The sequence below is a fragment of the Hyperolius riggenbachi genome, chromosome 3, assembly GCF_040937935.1.
Source record: "Hyperolius riggenbachi isolate aHypRig1 chromosome 3, aHypRig1.pri, whole genome shotgun sequence".
NCBI lineage: Eukaryota > Metazoa > Chordata > Amphibia > Anura > Hyperoliidae > Hyperolius > Hyperolius riggenbachi.
Window position 1 is genome coordinate 240,518,003 of NC_090648.1, and position 21,100 is coordinate 240,539,102.

Below are 21,100 nucleotides of genomic sequence, written 5' to 3' on the forward strand. Positions count from 1 at the left end.
TTTCCATTCAATGCAGTCTATTACTTAGCTTCTAAGTTGGAGGAGGAGTTGCACATAAAGGGGACTTTAGTGCATCACTCTGTTTTTAGAAAGATTTGTGTCCTATCCTTTTGCACAGCTGCATCTGTAAACATGACAGGAGTATAAATGAAATGCAGATGTCAGTTGGAAGAACCGTAAACCCAACAATTGCTGAGGGAGTCATACATTAGTGTACACTACACACTGGTAATTTTTGTGTGTGTGTGGATAGGGGCTTTACTGGGCTTGCTAGGTGACATCACAGCCCTAATTCTTATAGAGGGAAATAGAACAACCAGCAAGTTCTAAGCAGAATTGATATTGTGTGCATATTGTTTCTACCCCTTTGTATATCAATTGAGGGTTCCTTTAAATAAGTTATTTGTGCTTGTTTGTGATTTTGGATCTTTAAAGAGAACCCGAGGTGGGTTTAAAGAATGTTATCTGCATACAGAGGCTGGATCTGCCTATACAGCCCAGCCTCTGTTGCTATCCCAAACCCCCCTAAGGTCCCCCTGCACTCTGCAGTCCCTCATAAATCACAGCCATGCTGCTGACAAACAGCTTGTCAGAGGTGGCTGTGTTTATCTCTATAGTGTCAGTCTGCTGCTCTCCCCGCCTCCTGCAGAACTCCAGTCCCCGCCTGCATCCCTTCCCTCCCTGCTGATTGGAGGGAAGGGACGGGGGCAGGGACCAGAGCTATGCTGGAGGTGGGAGAGCAGCTGAGACTGACACTACAGATGTAAATACAGCCTCACAGCACGGCTGTGATTTATGAGGGATTGCAGAGTGCAGGGGGACCTTAGTGGGGTTTGGGATAGCAACAGAGGCTGGGCTGTATAGGCAGATCCAGCCTCTGTATGCAGATAATAATCTTCAAACCCACCTCGGGTTCTCTTTAAGAAGAAAAAAAAAATATTGGAAAGGGTTAATTCTTTCTTCTGGAAATGCTACCTATATGTATAGTTTTTTTTTTTTTTTTTTTTTTTTTTTTTTTTTTTCCCTTTCTTTCATTATGGTTCCGCAGTCCATTTCCCAAATATATGATTTTGTGAAGCATGGATTATATTTACCATACTTTAGTTTGTGATAACTCTTGGTCTTTACCAGTATCATGCTCTGGGACTCATCTACTATTTGCGGAAGAATGATCGGTTGGCTGTTGCCAAGATGATAGGCAAGTTTACCAAGTCTGGGATGAAATCTCCTTTCGCATACTGCATGTTGATACGAATTGCCAGCCGGTTACTAGAAGAGTCTGATGATGGGTAAGACATTCACAGCATTCCTGTTTTATGTGCTTTAAACTCTGCTTAATATAGATTGTTTTGACCCACAATACTGCAGGCAAAGGCTTTTCCTTGATGTTTTTAGGACTTTTTTTTTTTTTTTTTTTTTTTTTTTGTCCAACTGCTGTATATGCTAGTTCACTAATATGCAGTAGGAAATTGTGAGTGCTATATTATGCTAAACACCAAAATGCTGGTATTGCTGTACAACTGAAGTTGTTTTATTACGGTACTTCAGTTTTACAGCATGCACACATTATGCATAAATCCATATAATATGGCACTATATTCCACTGTTATAGAAGGGACCTACATAAATTATAAAGCTACGTACACACGTGGTGTGAACTCGTTCATGGTGGATGAAAACGACCGCATTGGCCAAGAATAGGGAGACATGCACGGGGGAGCAGGAGACTGGGAGGAAGCAGAGGCACGCGGTGGGTGCAGGCACTTTGCGGACATTAGGGGACACATGGGGATGCAGGACGGCACAAGGGGGAGACATGGGGGACGCAGGACTACACATGGGGGACACAGGACCACTCCTGGATCCAGGTGACTGATCTCTCATGTGTATGCCCAGCCGTAGTTTGGTTACACACTACCCTGCCCTGTTTTAAATGATGCACCATTTCTGTGGTCTTACCTTGAATGTAATTCTTTTTATGTAGGCACAACAGTCCCTTGTTTGATTTTATTGAAAGTTGTCTTCGGAACAAACATGAAATGGTGATCTATGAAGCAGCATCAGCCATCATTCACTTGCCAAACTGCACAGCTAGAGAACTGGCTCCAGCTGTATCTGGTAAGTACAGTAATCATCAGACATGTTTACTCTGATTGTTGTTTCATATACTATGCAACTATGTGACCACTGTACTTTTCTCATCAGTTCTGCAGCTCTTCTGTAGCTCTCCCAAGCCTGCTTTAAGATACGCTGCAGTTCGTACCCTAAATAAGGTAGGGTTCGTTTTTTTTCAATGTCCTTTGTATATTGAGTCACAGTTTATAGAATATTAGCCCATTTAAAAATGGATGCTAGATTGACCGTCAGCACCACGCATGCCCCCAATCGCACACAGCCACATTAGCCTGCACAGCCACAGCCACGCCTGATACAGACCATGTATGCAAATTCTTGGGTTTTTATTATGTAGGATTTTAATTCATATATTTGAATTGCAGATCTTTAAATAGAACATCTGCTATTTGCAGGCTTTGAGATATACCAGGCCACACCAAGCAATCAAACCCATGTTTACCCTGATTTGTTGTATGTATGTAATGTAGAATCATTGCACTTTGACATTTGAGTAAATGCTAGCCCAGTGATCTGCAAACTTGGCTCTCCAGCTGTTAAGGAACTACAAGTCCCACAATGCATGTGCCTTTGAGTCATGACTGTGGCTGTCAGACTCCTGCAATGCATTGTGGGACTTGTAGTGCCTTCACAGCTGGAGAGCCAAGTTTGTAGATCACTGTGCTAGCCTAAGATGAGAACCCCAAAGGAAACCTAAGACAAAAGGGATATGAAGGCTGCCATATTTATTTCCTTTTAATCAAAACAAGTCTGGTAGTCTTGCTGATCTGTCTGACATCGGTAGTGTCTGAATCACATGCAGATTAGATGTTTGTCATACACATCGGATCTGCATGCTTGCTTGGGGTCTATGGCTAAAAATATTAGAGGCAGAGGATCTGCAGGACAGCGATGCAATATGCATGGTTTCAAAGGTAATAAATATCAGCCTCAATCCCTCTTACCTCATGCTACTTTTAAAACTCCAATCCTGTTTTATTTTTAGAGGAATTCCTCAGTTTGCACGTAGTGTGCTGTAGTTTGCAAGGCATCTCCATTAATGTGTGCTGTTTGCATTTTTCCCTTTAGGTGGCAATGAAGCACCCATCTGCAGTCACTGCATGCAACCTAGACCTGGAAAACCTCATCACTGATTCCAACCGCAGCATCGCTACGCTGGCCATCACCACGTTGCTAAAAACTGGCAGTGAGAGCAGTGTGGACCGACTTATGAAACAGATTTCTACTTTCGTCTCAGAGATTTCTGATGAATTTAAAGTGAGCAAATTGTTCATAATAATTTGGGGTTTTTTTGGTAGCTGATATATGGAAAGAACGTTTTTGATTTTAAAAATGTAAAGAAAAAAAACTGAAAGCTCAGCTGGTCAGTACAGTAACAGAATGACTATCAGGCGAGAGTCAGAATACAGCAATAGACACAATATAGCCAAAAATTGGCAAACAAATACAGACTTACAGAAATTAAAGAGAATGCGGCATTCAAACTAGTGAAAGATTTTAGTTTTAAATAGTTTTATTAGGCAATAAGCCAGATTTCAAAATAATCATACAAGCATTTAACTGTTCTGGTGGAACCAACATTAACGTAGCATACAGAAATTAAAATACAACTTTTGAACAGACAAAGGGTTTAAGAGTACCATGGATAGAGACATATTTAACTAAGAACCATAAAGTTCATATAAAACCTTATGTAGGCCCACAGGCACAGCCAGCCTAGAACATCTACAATTTAGATACCAGAATGACAATGGGGGGGCTAAAGCCCAAGTTTGCTCCTGATTTGTAAAAAAAAAAAAAAAAAAAAGTGTGTGTGTGTGGTTTCAAGATGTAGTCCCCGGCTTAAGAATGTTCGGCCTGTTTTGTGGAAACAAAAACCTTTGTCTTTAGAAAATCTGTTTTTAAAAAAATTCAAATCTAGTGATTTCTGTTCTGGTTACACGTTTTATACATTTTAAAGCAAACGTGTGATACAGTACTAGGACCCTCTGAAAGTTTGCATGGATTATGTAAAATCAATGAAATTTTAAAAATCTTAATTTAATCGTAATTGTGAAATTGGCATATTACAATCATCACTAGGACAGAATGAGGCACAGGGGGCAGAGGTGGTACAGAGGGACACAGTGGAAGCAGAGGAGAACACTGAGGCAATATATTGGAACAGGTGACAGTGGGGGTACAGAGGTGAATGGTGAAGGCACGGAGGGCATAGAGGGAGTACAGGGGACGGAGATGGCACTTTGTTCCACCTTAAGAACAGATTCAGGGTAAGAACTATCCTTCAGTCCCTACTGCGTTTGGTAACTGTGACATGCCTGTATACAACCAGTATCTGAAAGGTTAAGGGCACCTCCATGACATGTGGAGCAAGTGCCCTTCATTGCTATTGAATATAGGGCACAATGGGAAATTTCCCAAGCCCATTGTTTACATATGTTGGGGGATGGGGTATGATAGTTCTCATGTACTACATTTAACTGCATAAGCATTGACTTACCTACAGGGACTGTCTATATGGAAGCCTCAATCTTCTTTGAACCTGTACCGCAGCTTGAAGTAGCCAGGGTGGTGTTGCGTGCCCCTGGTCGCCACAATGCAGGCCGGGAGATGTCGTTCATTGATGTGATTACCGTATATACTCGCATACAAGCTGAATTTTTGACCCCCAAAAAGGGGGTCACAAGTTGGGGAGTCGGCATGTATGCAAGTCTTTTCTCGGTGGTCGGTGGTCCGCGCCCCCTTCTCCGCGGTCGCCGCTGCTATTACCTGTTTAGGCAGCGGCTTCCTAATCCGGGTTCCCCGCTCTCATGCGTTGCGTATTAAGTGTATCACAGCAGCGCGTCCGGCGCTGCTGCTGTGACGATGCAGGGGGCAGGAAAGAACGGTTCCCTTGGTACAGATCGCCGCTACAGGGAGCCGCACTCTTTCCTGTCCCCTGTATCGTCACAGCAGCAGCGCCGGGCACGCTGCTGTGATACACTTAATACGCAATGCATGAGAACGGGGAACCCGGATTAGGAAGCCGCTGCCTAAACAGGTAATGGCAGCGGGGCCGCGGGGGGAGTGGGCAGCTATACTGGGAACTATACTAGCTATACTGGGAACTATACTAGCTATACTGGGAACTATACTAGCTATACTGGGAACTATACTAGCTATACTGGGAACTATACTAGCTATACTGGGAACTATACTAGCTATACTGGGAACTTTACTAGCTATACTGGGAACTATACTAGCTATACTGGGAACTATACTAGCTATACTGGGTCACTACCTACCTATACTGGGCACTACCTACCTATACTGGGCACTACCTACCTATACTGGGCACTATATTGGCTATACTGGGCTCTATACTGGCTATACTGGGCTCTATACATACTGGGCTCTATACTGGCTATACTGAGCTCTATACTGGCTATACTGGGGCTCTATACTGGGGCACTATACTAGCTATACTGGGACACACTGGGGGGATCACGCAGCCTGCACCAATCCAGCATTTCCTACCCCGGCTTATATGGGGGTCAATCATTTTTCCCTGGTTTTTAAGGTAAAAGTTGGGGGGTCGGCTTATATGCGAGTATATATGGTACACCTTCCACCCGGGAAATGCAGTCACGTTAATGGACGACCGCTCCCAGCTTGCATTGCAGCGGCCAGTTACACACATCACCGGGAGCACTTCAACCTGCGGTTCTGTGGCACAGGAACAGAGAAGATGAAGGCCTCCAAGACTTGTGGTGGGTACAATGCAGCCCCCCTTAGGTAAGAAAAATGCTGCTGACATCCCCCCCCCCCCCGCCAGGGCACAAAAAGAAAAAGCCCACACAATTACAAACCTTGCTTGGTGGGTAGGTGTGTTTGCACTTACTTTTTTAAAAGTAAGAAGTTTTAAATCAGGATGATACCATTTATTGGCTAACTACAAATGAATAAGAATGAACAAGCTTTCGACCTTGCAGCCTTCGTCAGGTTTACATCCTGTTAGTTTGCAAGCTGGTGGTACAGACAGCTTATATACATGCAACATCAAAAGGGAAAACAGATATTTTTTTTCAAGCATAAATACATCATGAAGATGCCTTAATACAAACAGACCATCTAAATGGGGTAAGATAAGGATCCTTGTTTACTTTATTGCTCACAGACCTGGTATTAGGATTGACCCAGAGGTATCGTAAATTCTTAGTTCACAAGTTCAGCTAGGGTGGCTGAGACAGTTCATATATCATCAATCTCATACCAATATAGAAAGTTGTTGTCCTTATTCAAACCCTTCTGCACAGCTTTGAAACAATTTATAAATTTTGTTTCTGCTATTAATCAGTCATTTGACGTTTTGAAGCCGCCCTTCAGGGCAGTGACACGAAGATCATCCATGCTGTGTCCGTGGACCGAAAGTGTGTAGCAACTGGGAGTCCAGATTTGGTATCATTAATAGTGTGCCTGTGTCCATTCATACGTTTGCGCAGAGTTTGTCCAGTTTCTCCCACGTACATAACATTGGGGCATTTAGCACACATGATCAGATATACCAGATTGGTGGACCCACAAGAAAATTTACCTTGTACTCTGTACTCCTGTTGTGAACCTGGTATCGTTACCCTCTCAGTGGAGTAAATGTGTCTGCAGGTCCCACATATTTTTTGTCGGCAGGGTGATGTTCCGTTTTGTTGAGGCCTATTCAAAGAGCTCCTGACGATCATCTGTTTTAGATTGTGTGGTTGCCGATATGACAAGAGTGGAGGTTTAGGGAATATCGTTCTCAGTCTGTGATCCTTGTGTAAAATGGGATGAAGTTCCTTAGCAATCCTCCTTAAGATTTCCAGGTGTGGGTTGTAGGTGACAACTAAAGGGACACGTTCCTCTTTCTGGTTTTGCTTATATTTCAGGAGTTCAGTCCTGGGGATGTTGCTGGCTTTCCTGATTTGGGCCTCAGCCATGGGAGGACTGTAACCTTGTTTAATGAAAGTGTTCTTAAGGTGATCCAGGTGCTTGTCTCTGTCCATCCTGTCAGAACAAATCCGGTTGTACCTTATAGCTTGGCTGTAAATTATAGAGTTCTTAATGTGCTTGTGATGAAAACTGTCATCTTAGGTATGTGGGACGGTCTGTAGGTTTGCGATACACAGAGGTTTGTATGTTGTTACCCCTGATGTATATGGTGGTGTCCAGAAAGTTAATCTCTGTGAGAGTAGGTAAGTTTCAATTTGATTGTAGGATGGAAGGCATTGAAGTTCCTGTGGAACTGGAGAAGATCATCCTCACTTGCGGACCAGATGATTAAAATATCATCAATGAAGTGGAAGTAGGCCAAGGGTTTTATGCCACATGCATTGAGGTATTCCTCTTAGATTTTGGCCATGAATAGATTTGCATACTGTGGAGCGAATCGCGAACCCATTGCCACGCCCATCTGCTGTAAATAGAGGTCCTGTCCAAAAGTGAAATAATTATGAGTGAGAATGAATTTGATCAGTCCAGTAATAGGCTTTACAGGTATGCCCTGACCCTGAAGATATTTATGGCAGGCCGCAAAAGTAAGTTCCCTTTGCTAACTCTGCAGAAATGGTGAAATCTTGGTTAATTGTAATACGTTTTTATATATGACTGAGGATGAGAAGCAATTCTGGTTTATGTATTGGTGTACATTACATATGAATTCTGTGTTTTGCAGGTGGTGGTTGTACGAGCTATCAGTGCCTTATGTCAGAAATATCCACGTAAACACACTGTAATGATGACTTTTCTCTCCAACATGCTTAGAGATGATGTAAGTCCTTCCTTTTTTTTTTTTTTGTTTCTGGAAAACAGCATGCCTTCTTCATTACCACTTTCTGATTTCAGTTGCCTGTTTATTTTCTGCTTGCATGGTAGGCTGCCATCTTGCGGGTGAAGTCATAGGAAATAAGTGCACAAAATTAAAATTCACAGGATTTTTGCTTGCTTGGCAGATACCTTAGCTAGTATTCAGAAACGGTTCTTAAAAATAGAGGTGTTTTTAATTATCAGTTCTCTTTTGTAGAAAAGTGGCCACAGTCCACCTTGGACAAATGTAATGTACCATATAAACCAAGGTACTTTAGTTTTCCCCTTCAGAAATTTCTCGCCCATACAGCGTCACTTGGTGTCCTCTCTATCTCCCATAGTTTGTTTCCCTGGGGTGTAGTGGCTGCCTGACCTTCCTCCTACCCTCTCCATGTCCCCTTGCAGTGTGTTTTCCTGGTGGCTAGTGCCTCCCCTCCCTCCCCGTGTCCCCTTGCTTGAGTGTATTGGTAGAGAAAGTAGTGGAAAATTATCTTACCCAATCCAGGACAGCCATGGTGCACGGAACTCCTGGTGGTCTTTCACATAGGAAAACAATCGGTAGGCACTACTGTAGTGTTTAGCGAAAAAACAGTAGAAGCCAAATTCCACCAGGAAGACCAGGAGAAGTTGTGTGTATCATGGCTGGTCTGGATCAGGTAAGAGTCTTTTCCACCGCCAAGACTCTGCAAGGGGACTCGGGGAGGGTAGGAGGCAGGGCAGGCAGCTACTAAACACCAGGGAAACACTGCGTGTGGGACATGGGGAGGGAGCAAGGTTGGGTGCCCACTAAATACCAGCAAAACAAGCTGTGGGAGACTGAAAGGGCACCAGTTGCGCTGTATAAGAGAGGGAGTGGGTACCACCAGACACCACCCGAGTAGTGACCAGAGTATAAACTAAGATTTTGCTCTGGGGGTCATTTTAAGAGCAAAAAATCTACAGTAAGTAGAAAGTGACTGTAAATACTAATGAGCTGTGAAAGACCTTGACTAATGTTAATCTGAACCTCCTTGACAATAAAGGAAACCTAAACTGAGAAGGATATGGATTTTTCCTTTTAACCACTTGAGAACCACAGTCTTTCTACCCCTTAACCATCTTAGCGGTATGGACGAGCTCAGCTCGTCCATCACCGCCGATGGCTGCCGCTCAGGCCCTGCTGGGCCGATTTTGTTCAAATAAAAAGCAGCACACGCAGCCGGCACTTTGCCAGCCGCGTGTGCTGCCCGATCGCCGCCGCTAGCGGCGAAAGAGGGTCCCCCCAGCCGCCTGAGCCCTGCGCAGCCGGAACAAATAGTTCCGGCCAGCGCTAAGGGCTGGATCGGAGGCGGCTGACGTCCATGACGTCACTCCGCTCGTCGCCATGGCGACGAAGTAAGCAAAACACGGAAGGCCGCTCATTGCGGCCTTCCGTGTTACTTCTGGCTGCCGGAGGCGATCGGAAGAACGCCTCCGGAGCGCCCTCTAGTGGGCTTTCATGCAGCCAACTTTCAGTTGGCTGCATGAAATAGTTTTTTTTTTATTTAAAAAAAAAACCCTCCCGCAGCCGCCCTGGCGATCTTAATAGAACGCCAGGGTGGTTAAGGACCGAAGCCTTTTTCTCCATTCAGACCACTGCAGCTTTCACGGTTTATTGCTCGGTCATACAACCTACTACCTAAATGAATTTTCCCTTCTTTTCTTGTCACTAATACAGCTTTCTTTTGGTGCTATTTGATTGCTGCTGCGAGTTTGTTTGTATTATATTCATCAAAAAAAGACATGAATTTTGTCAAATTTTTTTTTTTTTTTTTTTTTACTTCCTGTGCTGACATTTTTCAAATAAAGTAAAATTTCTGTGTACATTTTTGTCCAAATTTATTGTGCTACAGGTCTTTGATAAAAAAAAAAAACCCATTCAGTGTATATTTATTGGTTTGGGTAAAAGTTATAGCGTTTACAAACTATGGTGCCAAAAGTTAATTTTCCCATTTTGAAGCATCTCTGACTTTTCTGACCACCTGTCATGTTTCATGAGGTGCTAAAAATCCAGGATAGTATAATTACCCCCCAAATGACCCCATTTTGGAAAGAGGACATCCCAAAATATTCACTGAGAGGCATGGTGAGTTCATAGATTTTATTTTTTGTCACAAGTTAGCGGAAAATGACACTTTGTGGCAAAAAAAACAAAAAGTTTCCATTTCTTTTAACTTGCGACAAAAAAAAATGAAATCTGCCACGGACTCACTATGCTCCTCTGAATACCTAGAAGTGTCTACTTTCCAAAATGGGGTCATTTGTGGGGTGTTTACTGTCCTGGCATTTTGGGGGTGCTAAATTGTAAGCACCCCTGTAAAGCCTGAAGGTGCTCATTGGACTTTGGGCCCCTTAGCGCAGTTAGGCTGCAAAAAAGTGCCACACATGTGGTATTGCCGTACTTAGAAGTAGTATAATGTGTTTTGTGGTGTATTTTTACACATACCCATGCTGGGTGGGAGAAATATCTCTGTAAATGACATTTTTTTTCTTTATTTTTTTTTACACACAATTGTCCATTTGCAGAGATCTTTCTCCCACCCAGCATGGGTATGTGTAAAAATACACCACAAAACACATTATACTACTTCTCCTGTGTGGCATTTTTTTGCACCCTAACTGCGCTATGGGGCCCAAAGTCCAATGAGTACCTTTAGGATTTCACAGGTCATTTTGCGACATTTGGTTTCAAGACTACTCCTCACGGTTTAGGGCCCCTAAAATGCCAGGGCAGTATAGGAACCCCACAAATGACCCCATTTTAGAAAGGAGACACCCCAAGGTATTCCGTTAGGAGTATGGTGTGTTCATAGATTTATTTTTTTTTGTCACAAATTAGCGGAAAATGACACTTTGTGGAAAAAAACTATTGATTTTAATTGTTTTTTTCGCAAAGTGTCATTTTCCGCTAATTTGTGACCAAAAAAAAATTCTTCTATGAACTCACCATGAACCTAACAGAATACCTTGGGGTGTCTTCTTTCTAAAATGGGGTCATTTGTCTGGTTCCTACACTGCCCTGGCATTTTAGGGGCCCTAAACCGTGAGGAGTAGTCTTGAAACCAAATGTCGCAAAATGACATGTGAAATCCTAAAGGTACTCATTGGACTTTGGGCCCCTTAGCGCAGTTAGGCTGCAAAAAAGTGCCACACATGTGGTACTGCCGTGCTCAGAAGAAGTAGTATAATGTGTTTTGTGGTGTATTTTTACATATACCCATGCTGGGTGGGAGAAAGATCTCTGTAAATGACAAATTTTTGATTGTGTGTAAAAAAAAAAAAAAAAAAAAAAAAAAAAAAAAATCAAAAATTTGTCATTTACAGAGATCTTTCTCCCACCCAGCATGGGTATGTGTAAAAATACACCCCAAAACACATTATACTACTTCTCCTCCTGAGTACGGCGATACATGTGTGACACTTTTTTGCAGCCTAGGTGCGCTAAGGGGCCCAACGTCCTATTCACAGGTCATTTTGAGGCATTTGGATTCTAGACTACTCCTCGCGGTTTAGGGCCCCTAAAATGCCAGGGCAGTATAGGAACCCCACAAGTGACCCCATTTTAGAAAGAAGACACCCCAAGGTATTCTGTTAGGAGTATGGTGAGTTCATAGATTTTTTTTTTTTTTTTTTTTTTGTCACAAGTTAGCAGAAATTTACACTTTTTGAAAAAAAAAAAAATACAAATCAATTTCCGCTAACTTGTGACAAAAAATAAAATCTTCTATGAACTCGTCATACATCTAACAGAATACCTTGGGTTGTCTTCTTTCTAAAATGAGGTCACTTGTGGGGTTCCTATACTGCCCTGGCATTTTACGGGGGCCCAAAACCGTGAGTAGTCTGGAAACCAAATGTCTCAAAATGACTGTTAAGGGGTATAAGCATCTGCAAATTTTGATGACAGGTGGTCTGAGGGGGCGAATTTTATGGAACCGGTCATAAGCAGGGTGGCCTTTTAGGTGACAGGTTGTATTGGGCCTGATCTGATGGATAGGAGTGCTAGGGGGGTGACAGGAGGTGATTGATGGGTGTCTCAGGGGGTGGTTAGAGGGGAAAATAGATGCAATCAATGCACTGGGGAGGTGATCGGAAGGGGGGTCTGAGGGGGATCTGAGGGTTTGACCGAGTGATCAGGAGCCCACACGGGGCAAATTGGGGCCTGATCTGATGGGTAGGTGTGCTAGGGGGTGACAGGAGGTGATTGATGGGTGTCTCAAGGTGTGATTAGAGGGGGGAATAAGGGGTATAAGCATCTGCAAATTTTGATGACAGGTGGTCTGAGGGGGCGAATTTTATGGAACCGGTCATAAGCAGGGTGGCCTTTTAGGTGACAGGTTGTATTGGGCCTGATCTAATGGGTAGGTGTGCTAGGGGGTGACAGGTGGTGACAGGAGGTGATTGATGGGTGTCTCAAGGTGTGATTAGTGGGGGGAATGGATGCAAGCAATGCACTGGCGAGAAAATCAGGGCTGGGGTCTGAGGGCGTTCTGAGGGTGTGGGCGGGTGTTTGGGTGCCCTAGGGGCAGATAGGAGTCTAATCTGATGGGTAGCAGTGACAGGGGTGATTGATGGATAATTAGTGGGTGTTTAGAGGAGAGAACAGATGTAAACCATGCACTTGGGAGGTCATCTGACGGCGGGTCTGCAGGCGATCTGATGGTGTGGGTGGGTGATCAGATTGCCCGCAAGGGGCAGGTTAGGGGCTGATTGATGGGTGGCAGTGACAGGGGGTGATTGACAGGTGATCAGGGGGGATAGATGCATACAGTACACGGGGGGGGGGGGGGGGGGGGTCTGGGGAGAATCTGAGGGGTGGGGGGGTGATCAGGAGTCCCCCAAGGGGCAGTTTAGGGATTAAAAAAAAAAATGGCGTTGACAGATCGTGACAGGGAGTGATTGATGGGTGATTAGGGGGGTGATTGGGTGCAAACAGTGGTCTGGGGGGTGGGCAAGGGGGGTCTGAGGGGTGCTGTGGGCGATCAGGGGGCAGATCAGTGTGTTTGGGTGCAGACTAGGGTGGCTGCAGCCTACCCTGGTGGTCCCTCGGACACTGGGACCACCAGGGCAGGAGGCAGCCTGTATAGTACACTTAGTATACATTACAAAGTGTATTATACACTTTGTAGCGGCGATCGTGGAGTTAACAACCCGCCGGCGCTTCCGAACGGCCGGCGGGTTGTCGTCGCGGGTGGGCGGAGCCAGTTGCCGGGGAAGTGCGCGTCACCAGTGACGCGATCGCTCCCCCAGCATGCCGAAAGGACGCTATGCCCATGGGCGTATTGCGGTCCTTTCCGCGTCCACTTTGCCGCCGCCCATCGGCTGTGGGCGGTCGGCAAGTGGTTAAAATAATACCAGTTGCCCGACTCTCCCGCTGATCCTGTGTATCTAATACTTTTAGCCACAGCCCCTCAACAAGCATGCAGATCAGGTGCTCTGACTGAAGTCAGACTGGATTAGCTGCATGCTTGTTTCAGGTGTGTGATTCAGCCACTGCTGCAGCCAAAGAGATCAGCAGGACTGACAAGCAGCTGGTATTGTTTAAAAGGAAACATCCATTTACCTCTCAGTTAAGGTTCCCTTTAAGTCTTTATCATATTTTAAAACGGTTTCTGGAGCAAGGTGCACTTTAATACTTGGGACAAATATGAACAAGGTTGGATCATCTCTCAGGCTTTTATTGACATCTGTTTTGGAGATATCCCTTCTCCTTTTTTTCAGACTTGACATACATTTTAAGGAAAACTAGTTTTACAGGCTGTTGTAGGTGTAAAGCTAAGTACCCATTAAAAGATGGATTGTAGAATTTGCGCTGCCGAATCGCGGAATGTGAAAATGAATGACTGGATGAGAAAGTCCATTGAGTTAGTCAAAATCGTTACAATCGTCCGTGAAGTGATCAGTCATGCCAGTCCTGCAAAACGAATGTTGGTTGTGGGTAATCTGGTGTCTTTGTGCAACATAACAAATATTTGTTAAATGATGTTTAATGTCCCAAAAAACCTGTTCATTATGAAAAAAATCTTCTGGTGGTTATGGACCGTAAAGGGATACTTAAGACTTGCAAAAAAAAATCTGCAGATCCTTCGGGCCCCTGCTGCCAACTAGTTTAGTTTTGGCGGCAGGCCTGGCCAGGTGTAGACGACTTCGCGTACCCGTCCTCATGGAAACGCGAAGGCCTGCGTAGTGATTCTACCGGCCGAAAACAAAACTAGTTGGCGGACAGGAGGATCCGTTAGTGACTGCGGGGGCATGGGACAGCTGCAGGGGCTAGGTAGAAGCCCCAGGTGAGTAAAACTGTTTTTTTTTTTTTTTATTATTATTTCTTGCAAGGCTTAAGTATTCCTTTAAGAGCTGTTAATGGAGGGGTTGGACCTATAATGGTGCGAATGTTGATGTTAAGAATAGGATATGGGTCAAGTTTGGTACTTAGCGTAGCCATCATCCAATAAAACGGACATGGGGAAATCTTTGATGGGAACATGCGCGACAAAAGTCAAGCCTTTCACCACTTTAATTAAAATGAAGGCAAAACAATAACCTTTATTTTGTACTTTGCTGGGCCAAAGTTATTTTTATTTTAGTATTAGATTTTTATTTTTTTAGTATCACTCACTGTCTTTTGAGCTTTTTTTTTTTTTTTCTTTTTTTTTTTTTTTTTATCCCTACAGGGGGGTTTCGAATATAAGAGAGCTATTGTTAACTGCATAATCCATATTATAGAGGAAAATCCAGATGGTAAAGAATCGGGACTAGCCCATTTATGTGAATTCATTGAGGACTGTGAACACACCGTGCTGGCTACCAAGATACTACACTTGTTGGGCAGAGAAGGACCTCGAACACCAAATCCATCAAAATACATCCGCTTCATCTTTAACAGAGTGGTACTGGAGAATGAGGCTGTGAGAGCAGGTGAGTGTTGCTGGCAAGATCTACAGAAAATACTCATGCTGCAGGTAAAGCGCACCTATAGTATGCTCAAAGTTAATGTTCGCAGCACTATCAACACTACTGTAACATATTTGGATTAAAAAAAGTCATATTCTCGCCCATTTGCCCAAAAGTAGCCCCTCTAGGAGAAAATTAAAACACTGTATGCATCTGTAATTGCTTTGAATTTTGGTATTTGTAACTAAATTCGGCTTATGCAGTTCTCTGTTTTGTACTGATCTTAACCTTCTCCAGATCAACTTAGTTGGAATCTTCATCCTGCCAATTCTAACTATTCGCTGCTGTGCACTCACGCAGTCCTCCTGTCCCACTTACAGCAGAGCTTTCGCATTTTGGGCAGGAGCCAAGTTTATTGGCTCCTGCCCTTGTGATTACTGTGAGTCAATCACAGTAATCACAGGGCAGTATAGGGAAGGGATGGCTCTAGTCTTTGAGAGGCCAGAGCCATCCGGTCCCAAAAGGGTTAATATATCAGTGTACTGGGATGTCTGTAAACAGTATTTTTATTTTACAGCTGCTGTCAGTGCGCTAGCCAAGTTCGGGGCACAGAATGAAAGTCTCCTTCCTAGCTGTTTAGTACTGCTACAAAGGTAACCATACATAACTTTGCAAAATTAGTGCCATATAATAAAGTACAAAATAGTAAATCAGAAAGCTTAAAGTGAACCTTAACTGTAAACAAAGTTTCACTTACCTGGGGCTTTGACCAGCCTCTGCAGCCATCCTGTGCCTGTGGCGTGCAAAACCGATCCTCCGGTCCTCTGCCGCAGCTCAGTGTCGATTCTGCCGACTGATCAGTTGGCGGTCCAGTGTGCCTGCACAGCGCTGGCCGTACTCATCCTTGTACGCATTTGACGTCAGCAAGCACATCCTGTGCAGGTGCAGTAAGAGAAAACTTCTTACTACACTTGCCCAGGATGCACTCGTCAACATGAAATGCGTATGGGGATGTGCACGGCCAGGGCTGCGCAGGCGTACTGGACTCTAAACTGAGCCGTGGTGGGGTAGCGGAGGATTGGTTTGGCACACCGTAGGCATAGGACGGCTGCAGGGGTCTGGTCGAAACACCAGGTAAGTGAAGGTTTTTTTATTTGTTTTACAGTGAAAAGGACAACCGAGGTGACATAAGATAAACGTGTATGTACTTTGCCAAGCACACAAATAACTATGCTGCGTTCCTTTTTTTCTTACTTTGCCCGAAAGAGTTAAACATCAGGTGTGCAAGTGACAGTTTCTGTCTGGGTTGGAACTGGGTCGGACTATAGCCCTCACTGAGGAGGTATTGTAGCCATAAAACATTTCCCTGACAGTAAATGGGTTCTGGGAGCAGAAAAGAAATTAAAAACTGGCAATAGTTCATAGATTTCAGCTCTACGCAAATGAATGTGTCATTGAGCGGGGACAATGAAACAGTAATAACTTAAAGTAGACTTAAATTTAAAATGAAACTGTGGGATGTCTTAAGTGGGTACACACGCACTGTTGTAACAAATGACTGGTCCTTCAGACCCTCCCGCAGCGCGGTCGTTCTGCCGACAGTAGTACATGCGTACAGGCTGTCGGCAGACTGATGAGACTGTTTTTGACTGTTCCGCCCGGCGGATCAGTAAAAACAGTCTTATCAGTCTGCCCGGCAGATCAGTCAAAAACTGTCTTATCACTTTGCCGACAGCCTGTACGCACGTACTACTGTCGGCAGAACGACCGCGCCGCGGTTTCAATAGTGCGTGTGTACGCATCTTTAAAAAGTCATTTTTAGGAGGAGTATAAATACAATTGTTTCATCAGTTTATTTTCACCCCGGATGTCCTTTTAAGGTTCACTTTAAAGCAGTAGGATTAGCCATAATATGCCAGGGAAAAAAAACACATATATAAGTAGCTAAATACTTGATCTGCTTACATAACACATGTATTGTACTGTCCATGTTTTGATTTCAGTGAATTGCATATAGTAAATGAAGAGAATTCTGTTCCTGGTGGGAACCATGTCTTTTGCCCACAGTTTAGGCTAAAGCCTGATGTCATTTCTGCTTTTTTTTTTTCTTTTCTCCTCCAATCGCTGAGCCCCCTCTGCCTTGCTTGTTAACACAAGTGAGCAGGGGATCGTGTTTCAGATAAGCCGCTAGGCAGGGAAATAAATGAGAGGAGGAATATATTAGAGATAAAAAGAACCCCCAGCATGCAACTGTTTGGCACTGACTACTAAAGGGCCAGTGCTGCTTAAGTATATAACTCCAAATCACAACAGCAGAAAAAGTTTTGAATGCAGGATTAGCATCTTTATCACTTAATACACTCAGACCAGTTGCTGTTGAAATTTGATTGTTATGGTGACATCCTGCTTTAAAACATCACTGTAATGAAAAACTGTGAATTAAATACACATATACCCATACATTTTTAGAGGTGCATTTTTTTTGTAAAATGCTGTGTAAATGACTTTTTTTTTTTTTTTCCTATGTAGCGGTCATTTACAGCAGATGTTGCTAATGTAACAACTCAAACTCTTACTGACAGGTTTTGGACAAATACATCTTCACGTTGTGATGGATTCTCAAGATTTCCAATATACGTTTTAAAAGCACTCCCTGGGAAGGAGCTGCACAGAAAAGCTGGCCAGCCTGCCTACTCTCATGCATACTATTCTGGCAGTTGGCTTGTGCCACTGCCATTTTGGGACTGCTTTTAAAAAAATAGGAAAAATTGAGAATATCCTATGAAGACCTGTACATGTCCCAAACATGTGGGTAAGGTGTTCCAAGCCATCAGAATGGGTAACTGTCACTTTACAGTAGGTATTATTAATCTGACTGTTTACATGTGAGAAAGATTGTAGTAAAGCTTACTGCTTAATTTTGCATGCTTTGGCAAGTAGCCATTTCCTTAGAATTTAACCACTCAAGCAGGAGCTCCTGCAGTGGGGATTACAGGATTTCTCTCAGCAGCCTTAAGTATACCAGAGACCTAAGAATAGAAAGAATCAATACTTGGGGCTTCCTCCAGCCCCCTAAGCATGTCCGAGTTGCTTGCCGTCCTCTTGTGACGGCAAGCAACTTGGACATGCTTAGGGGGCTGGAGGAAAAAACCCTGACTGGCGAGACTGAGCCCGTTACTGGGGCTGATTGCGGCTGAACGGTAGACTGAGGGAGGACGGCAAGGGGCTAGGACATGCTTATGGGGCTGGAGGAAGCCCTGCATAAGTATCAATTCTTTCTATTCTCAGGTCTCTGGGTTCCTTTGAAGCAGTTAATTAATCAGACTTCGGCAAAACCGGCGTGCAAGAACACTGAAACATTCAAAACATGAACTGCTAAATTTTAATGCCATATTTTTCTACCAACTTTTTTTTTCCCCTGTAAAGAATGGTGAGTAGGGATGGTTAATGAGATGTAAATAATTCTAAGTTGATGCAAGCTGAATACAATGTCTGCAGCATGAGTATGTACCAACTGAATGAAGCTGAGTTGGGATTCGATTGGTCATTTTCAGGCTGCATACATTTGCGTAAAGATTTTGCTTAATTCTATTCTACATAAACGTAACTATTTGTCTCGTTGACCATCTGTGATGGCGAGTTGCAACTTCAACTTTCCCTTTTCTCCAAAACAGGGCATTCAGTTCCTCATTTTGATAATGATTTCCTATACATTTTTGGAAGAGTGGTTTAGTTTCATTGCTTGAAACTTTATGAATATTAATATGCCTTTCAGGTGCATGATGGACAGCGATGATGAGGTCCGAGACAGAGCTACATTTTACTTTAACGTTCTTCAACAGAAGCAGTTAAACCTCAATGCAGCCTACATTTTGAATGGTCTGTTCTGTTTGTCACTAATGTCTTTGTAGCTCGTCTTTACTGACTTTCCAAGAGCATTCACATTTGTTATTGCTTTGTGTACCACAGGACTGACCGTTTCGGTGCTTGGCCTGGAGAAAGCTTGCACCAGTATACACTGGAACCATCAGAGAACCTTTTGACTTGAAATCCGTTCCTCTATCAACTGTCCCCTTTGTGGAGCAGAAAGCCAGGTGTGTGTCAGATATCAATTCAAACAATATTCTGTCTATACTAGTGTCAAAAGTGCATAATAGGTGGCCATACAATACTCGACCTTGGCGAAGCGATCGCCCATCCAATTCAATATTTATCAAATCAGATGAAAAATCTGTGCTGTCAAGGGCATGCCCAATCAAAGATGCAATCAATTTCAGGCGTGGGTCACATGCATCGATCAGACATGCTGCAGGATGTCGGGCCGTCGTGGTCAATAGGGTGCATGGTGGTGATAGCGAGACTAGCACCAAAACTCCCAGTGCTGTTCCCCCTTCTGTATAAATGTGCCCTATGTATGTATGTGTGTGTATATATATAATATATATATATATATATATATATATATATATAGAGAGAGAGAGAGAGAGAGAGAGAGAAGAGAGAGAGAGAGAGAGAGAGAGAGAGAGAGAGAGAGAGAGAGAGGAGAGAGGAGTGAGAGAGAGAGAGAGAGAGAGAGAGAGAGAGAGAGAGAGAGAGAGAGAGAGAGAGAGAGAGAGAGAGAGAGAGAGAGAGAGAGAGAGAGAGAGAGAGGAGAGAGCGAGAGAGAGAGAGAGAGAGAGAGAGAGAGAGAGAGAGGAGAGAGAATTATATATATATATATATATAGAGAGAGAGAGAGAGAATTATATATATATATATATATATATAGAGAGAGAATTATATATATATATATATATATAGAGAGAGAGAGAGAATTATATATATATATATATATAGAGAGAGAGAGAGAGAATTATATATATATATATATATATATATGGAGAGAGAGAGAGAATTATATATATATATATATATATATATGGAGAGAGAGAGAGAATTATATATATATATATATATATATATGGAGAGAGAGAGAGAATTATATATATATATATATATATATATGGAGAGAGAGAGAGAATTATATATATATATATATATATAATATATATATATAGAGAGAGAGAGAGAATTATATATATATATATATATATATATATAGAGAGAGAGAGAGAATTATATATATATATATATATATATATATAGAGAGAGATGAGAGAATATATATATATATATATATATATATATAGAGAGAGAGAGAGAATTATATATATATATATATATATATAGAGAGAGAGAGAGAATTATATATTATATATATATATATATATGGAGAGAGAGAGAGAATTATATATATATAGAGAGAGAGAGAGAGAGAGAATTATTTATATATATATATATATAAGCCAAGGGAATGAGCAGCACAAACCGATTTTTATGCAATACTATGCAAAGCATGCACGCAGCACTGGAGAACCCCAATCTCCATAAGAAATATATAAATACAGAGGGTGCTGCAGCACACAACAGGAAAATAGTGACAGGGGCTCTTGGTTACGCTTTAACGCGTTTAAGCTCACCAACTGCGCCAAAGTGTCCCCCGATCTGGTGAGTCCTACTCTAACCAGGCAAAAATGCTCGTTTTTATCAGCGTTCTAGTGGGAACCATGCCAAAAGCCCAGGGGTCAGCTAAATGGGAGAAATGAATTAAAAACACCTCACCTTCTACTAGCTACTAACTGAACTATGAGCACCGCTCATTTAAATGCTTAACTGTGCTAGAGATGGGTGTGGTTATGCACGCTCACAGGGGAAAATAATATAAGCCAAGGGATGAGCAGCACAAACCGATTTTTATGCAATACTATGCAAAGCATGCACGCAGCACTGGAGAACCCCAATCTCCATAAGAAATATATAAATACAGAGGGTGCTGCAGCACACAACAGGAAAATAGTGACAGGGGCTCTTGGTTACGCTTTAACGCGTTTAAGCTCACCAACTGCGCCAAAGTGTCCCCGATCTGGTGAGTCCTACTCTAACCAGGCAAAAATGCTCGTTTTTATCAGCGTTCTAGTGGGAACCATGCCAAAAGCCCAGGCGGGTCAGCTAAATGGGAGAAATGAAATTAAAAACACCTCACCTTCTACTAGCTACTAACTGAACTATGAGCACCGCTCATTTAAATGCTTAACTGTGCTAGAGATGGGTGTGGTTATGCACGCTCACAGGGGAAAATAATATAAGCCAAGGGATGAGCAGCACAAACCGATTTTTATGCAATACTATGCAAAGCATGCAC

General features: G+C 43.0%; 1 protein-coding gene across 1 annotated transcript in view; it reads left to right on the forward strand.

Moving 5' to 3' along the window:
* COPG2 (COPI coat complex subunit gamma 2) overlaps positions 1–21,100 on the forward strand; it is a 75,645-nt gene that overhangs the window by 29,070 nt on the left and 25,475 nt on the right. The window contains 11 exon segments of the mRNA XM_068276029.1: positions 1,132–1,289; positions 1,985–2,118; positions 2,206–2,273; positions 3,202–3,390; positions 7,820–7,915; positions 14,640–14,883; positions 15,437–15,512; positions 18,635–18,738; positions 18,829–18,858; positions 18,861–18,890; positions 18,893–18,955. Of these exon segments, the coding sequence (XP_068132130.1) occupies positions 1,132–1,289; positions 1,985–2,118; positions 2,206–2,273; positions 3,202–3,390; positions 7,820–7,915; positions 14,640–14,883; positions 15,437–15,512; positions 18,635–18,738; positions 18,829–18,858; positions 18,861–18,890; positions 18,893–18,955 (1,192 nt within the window).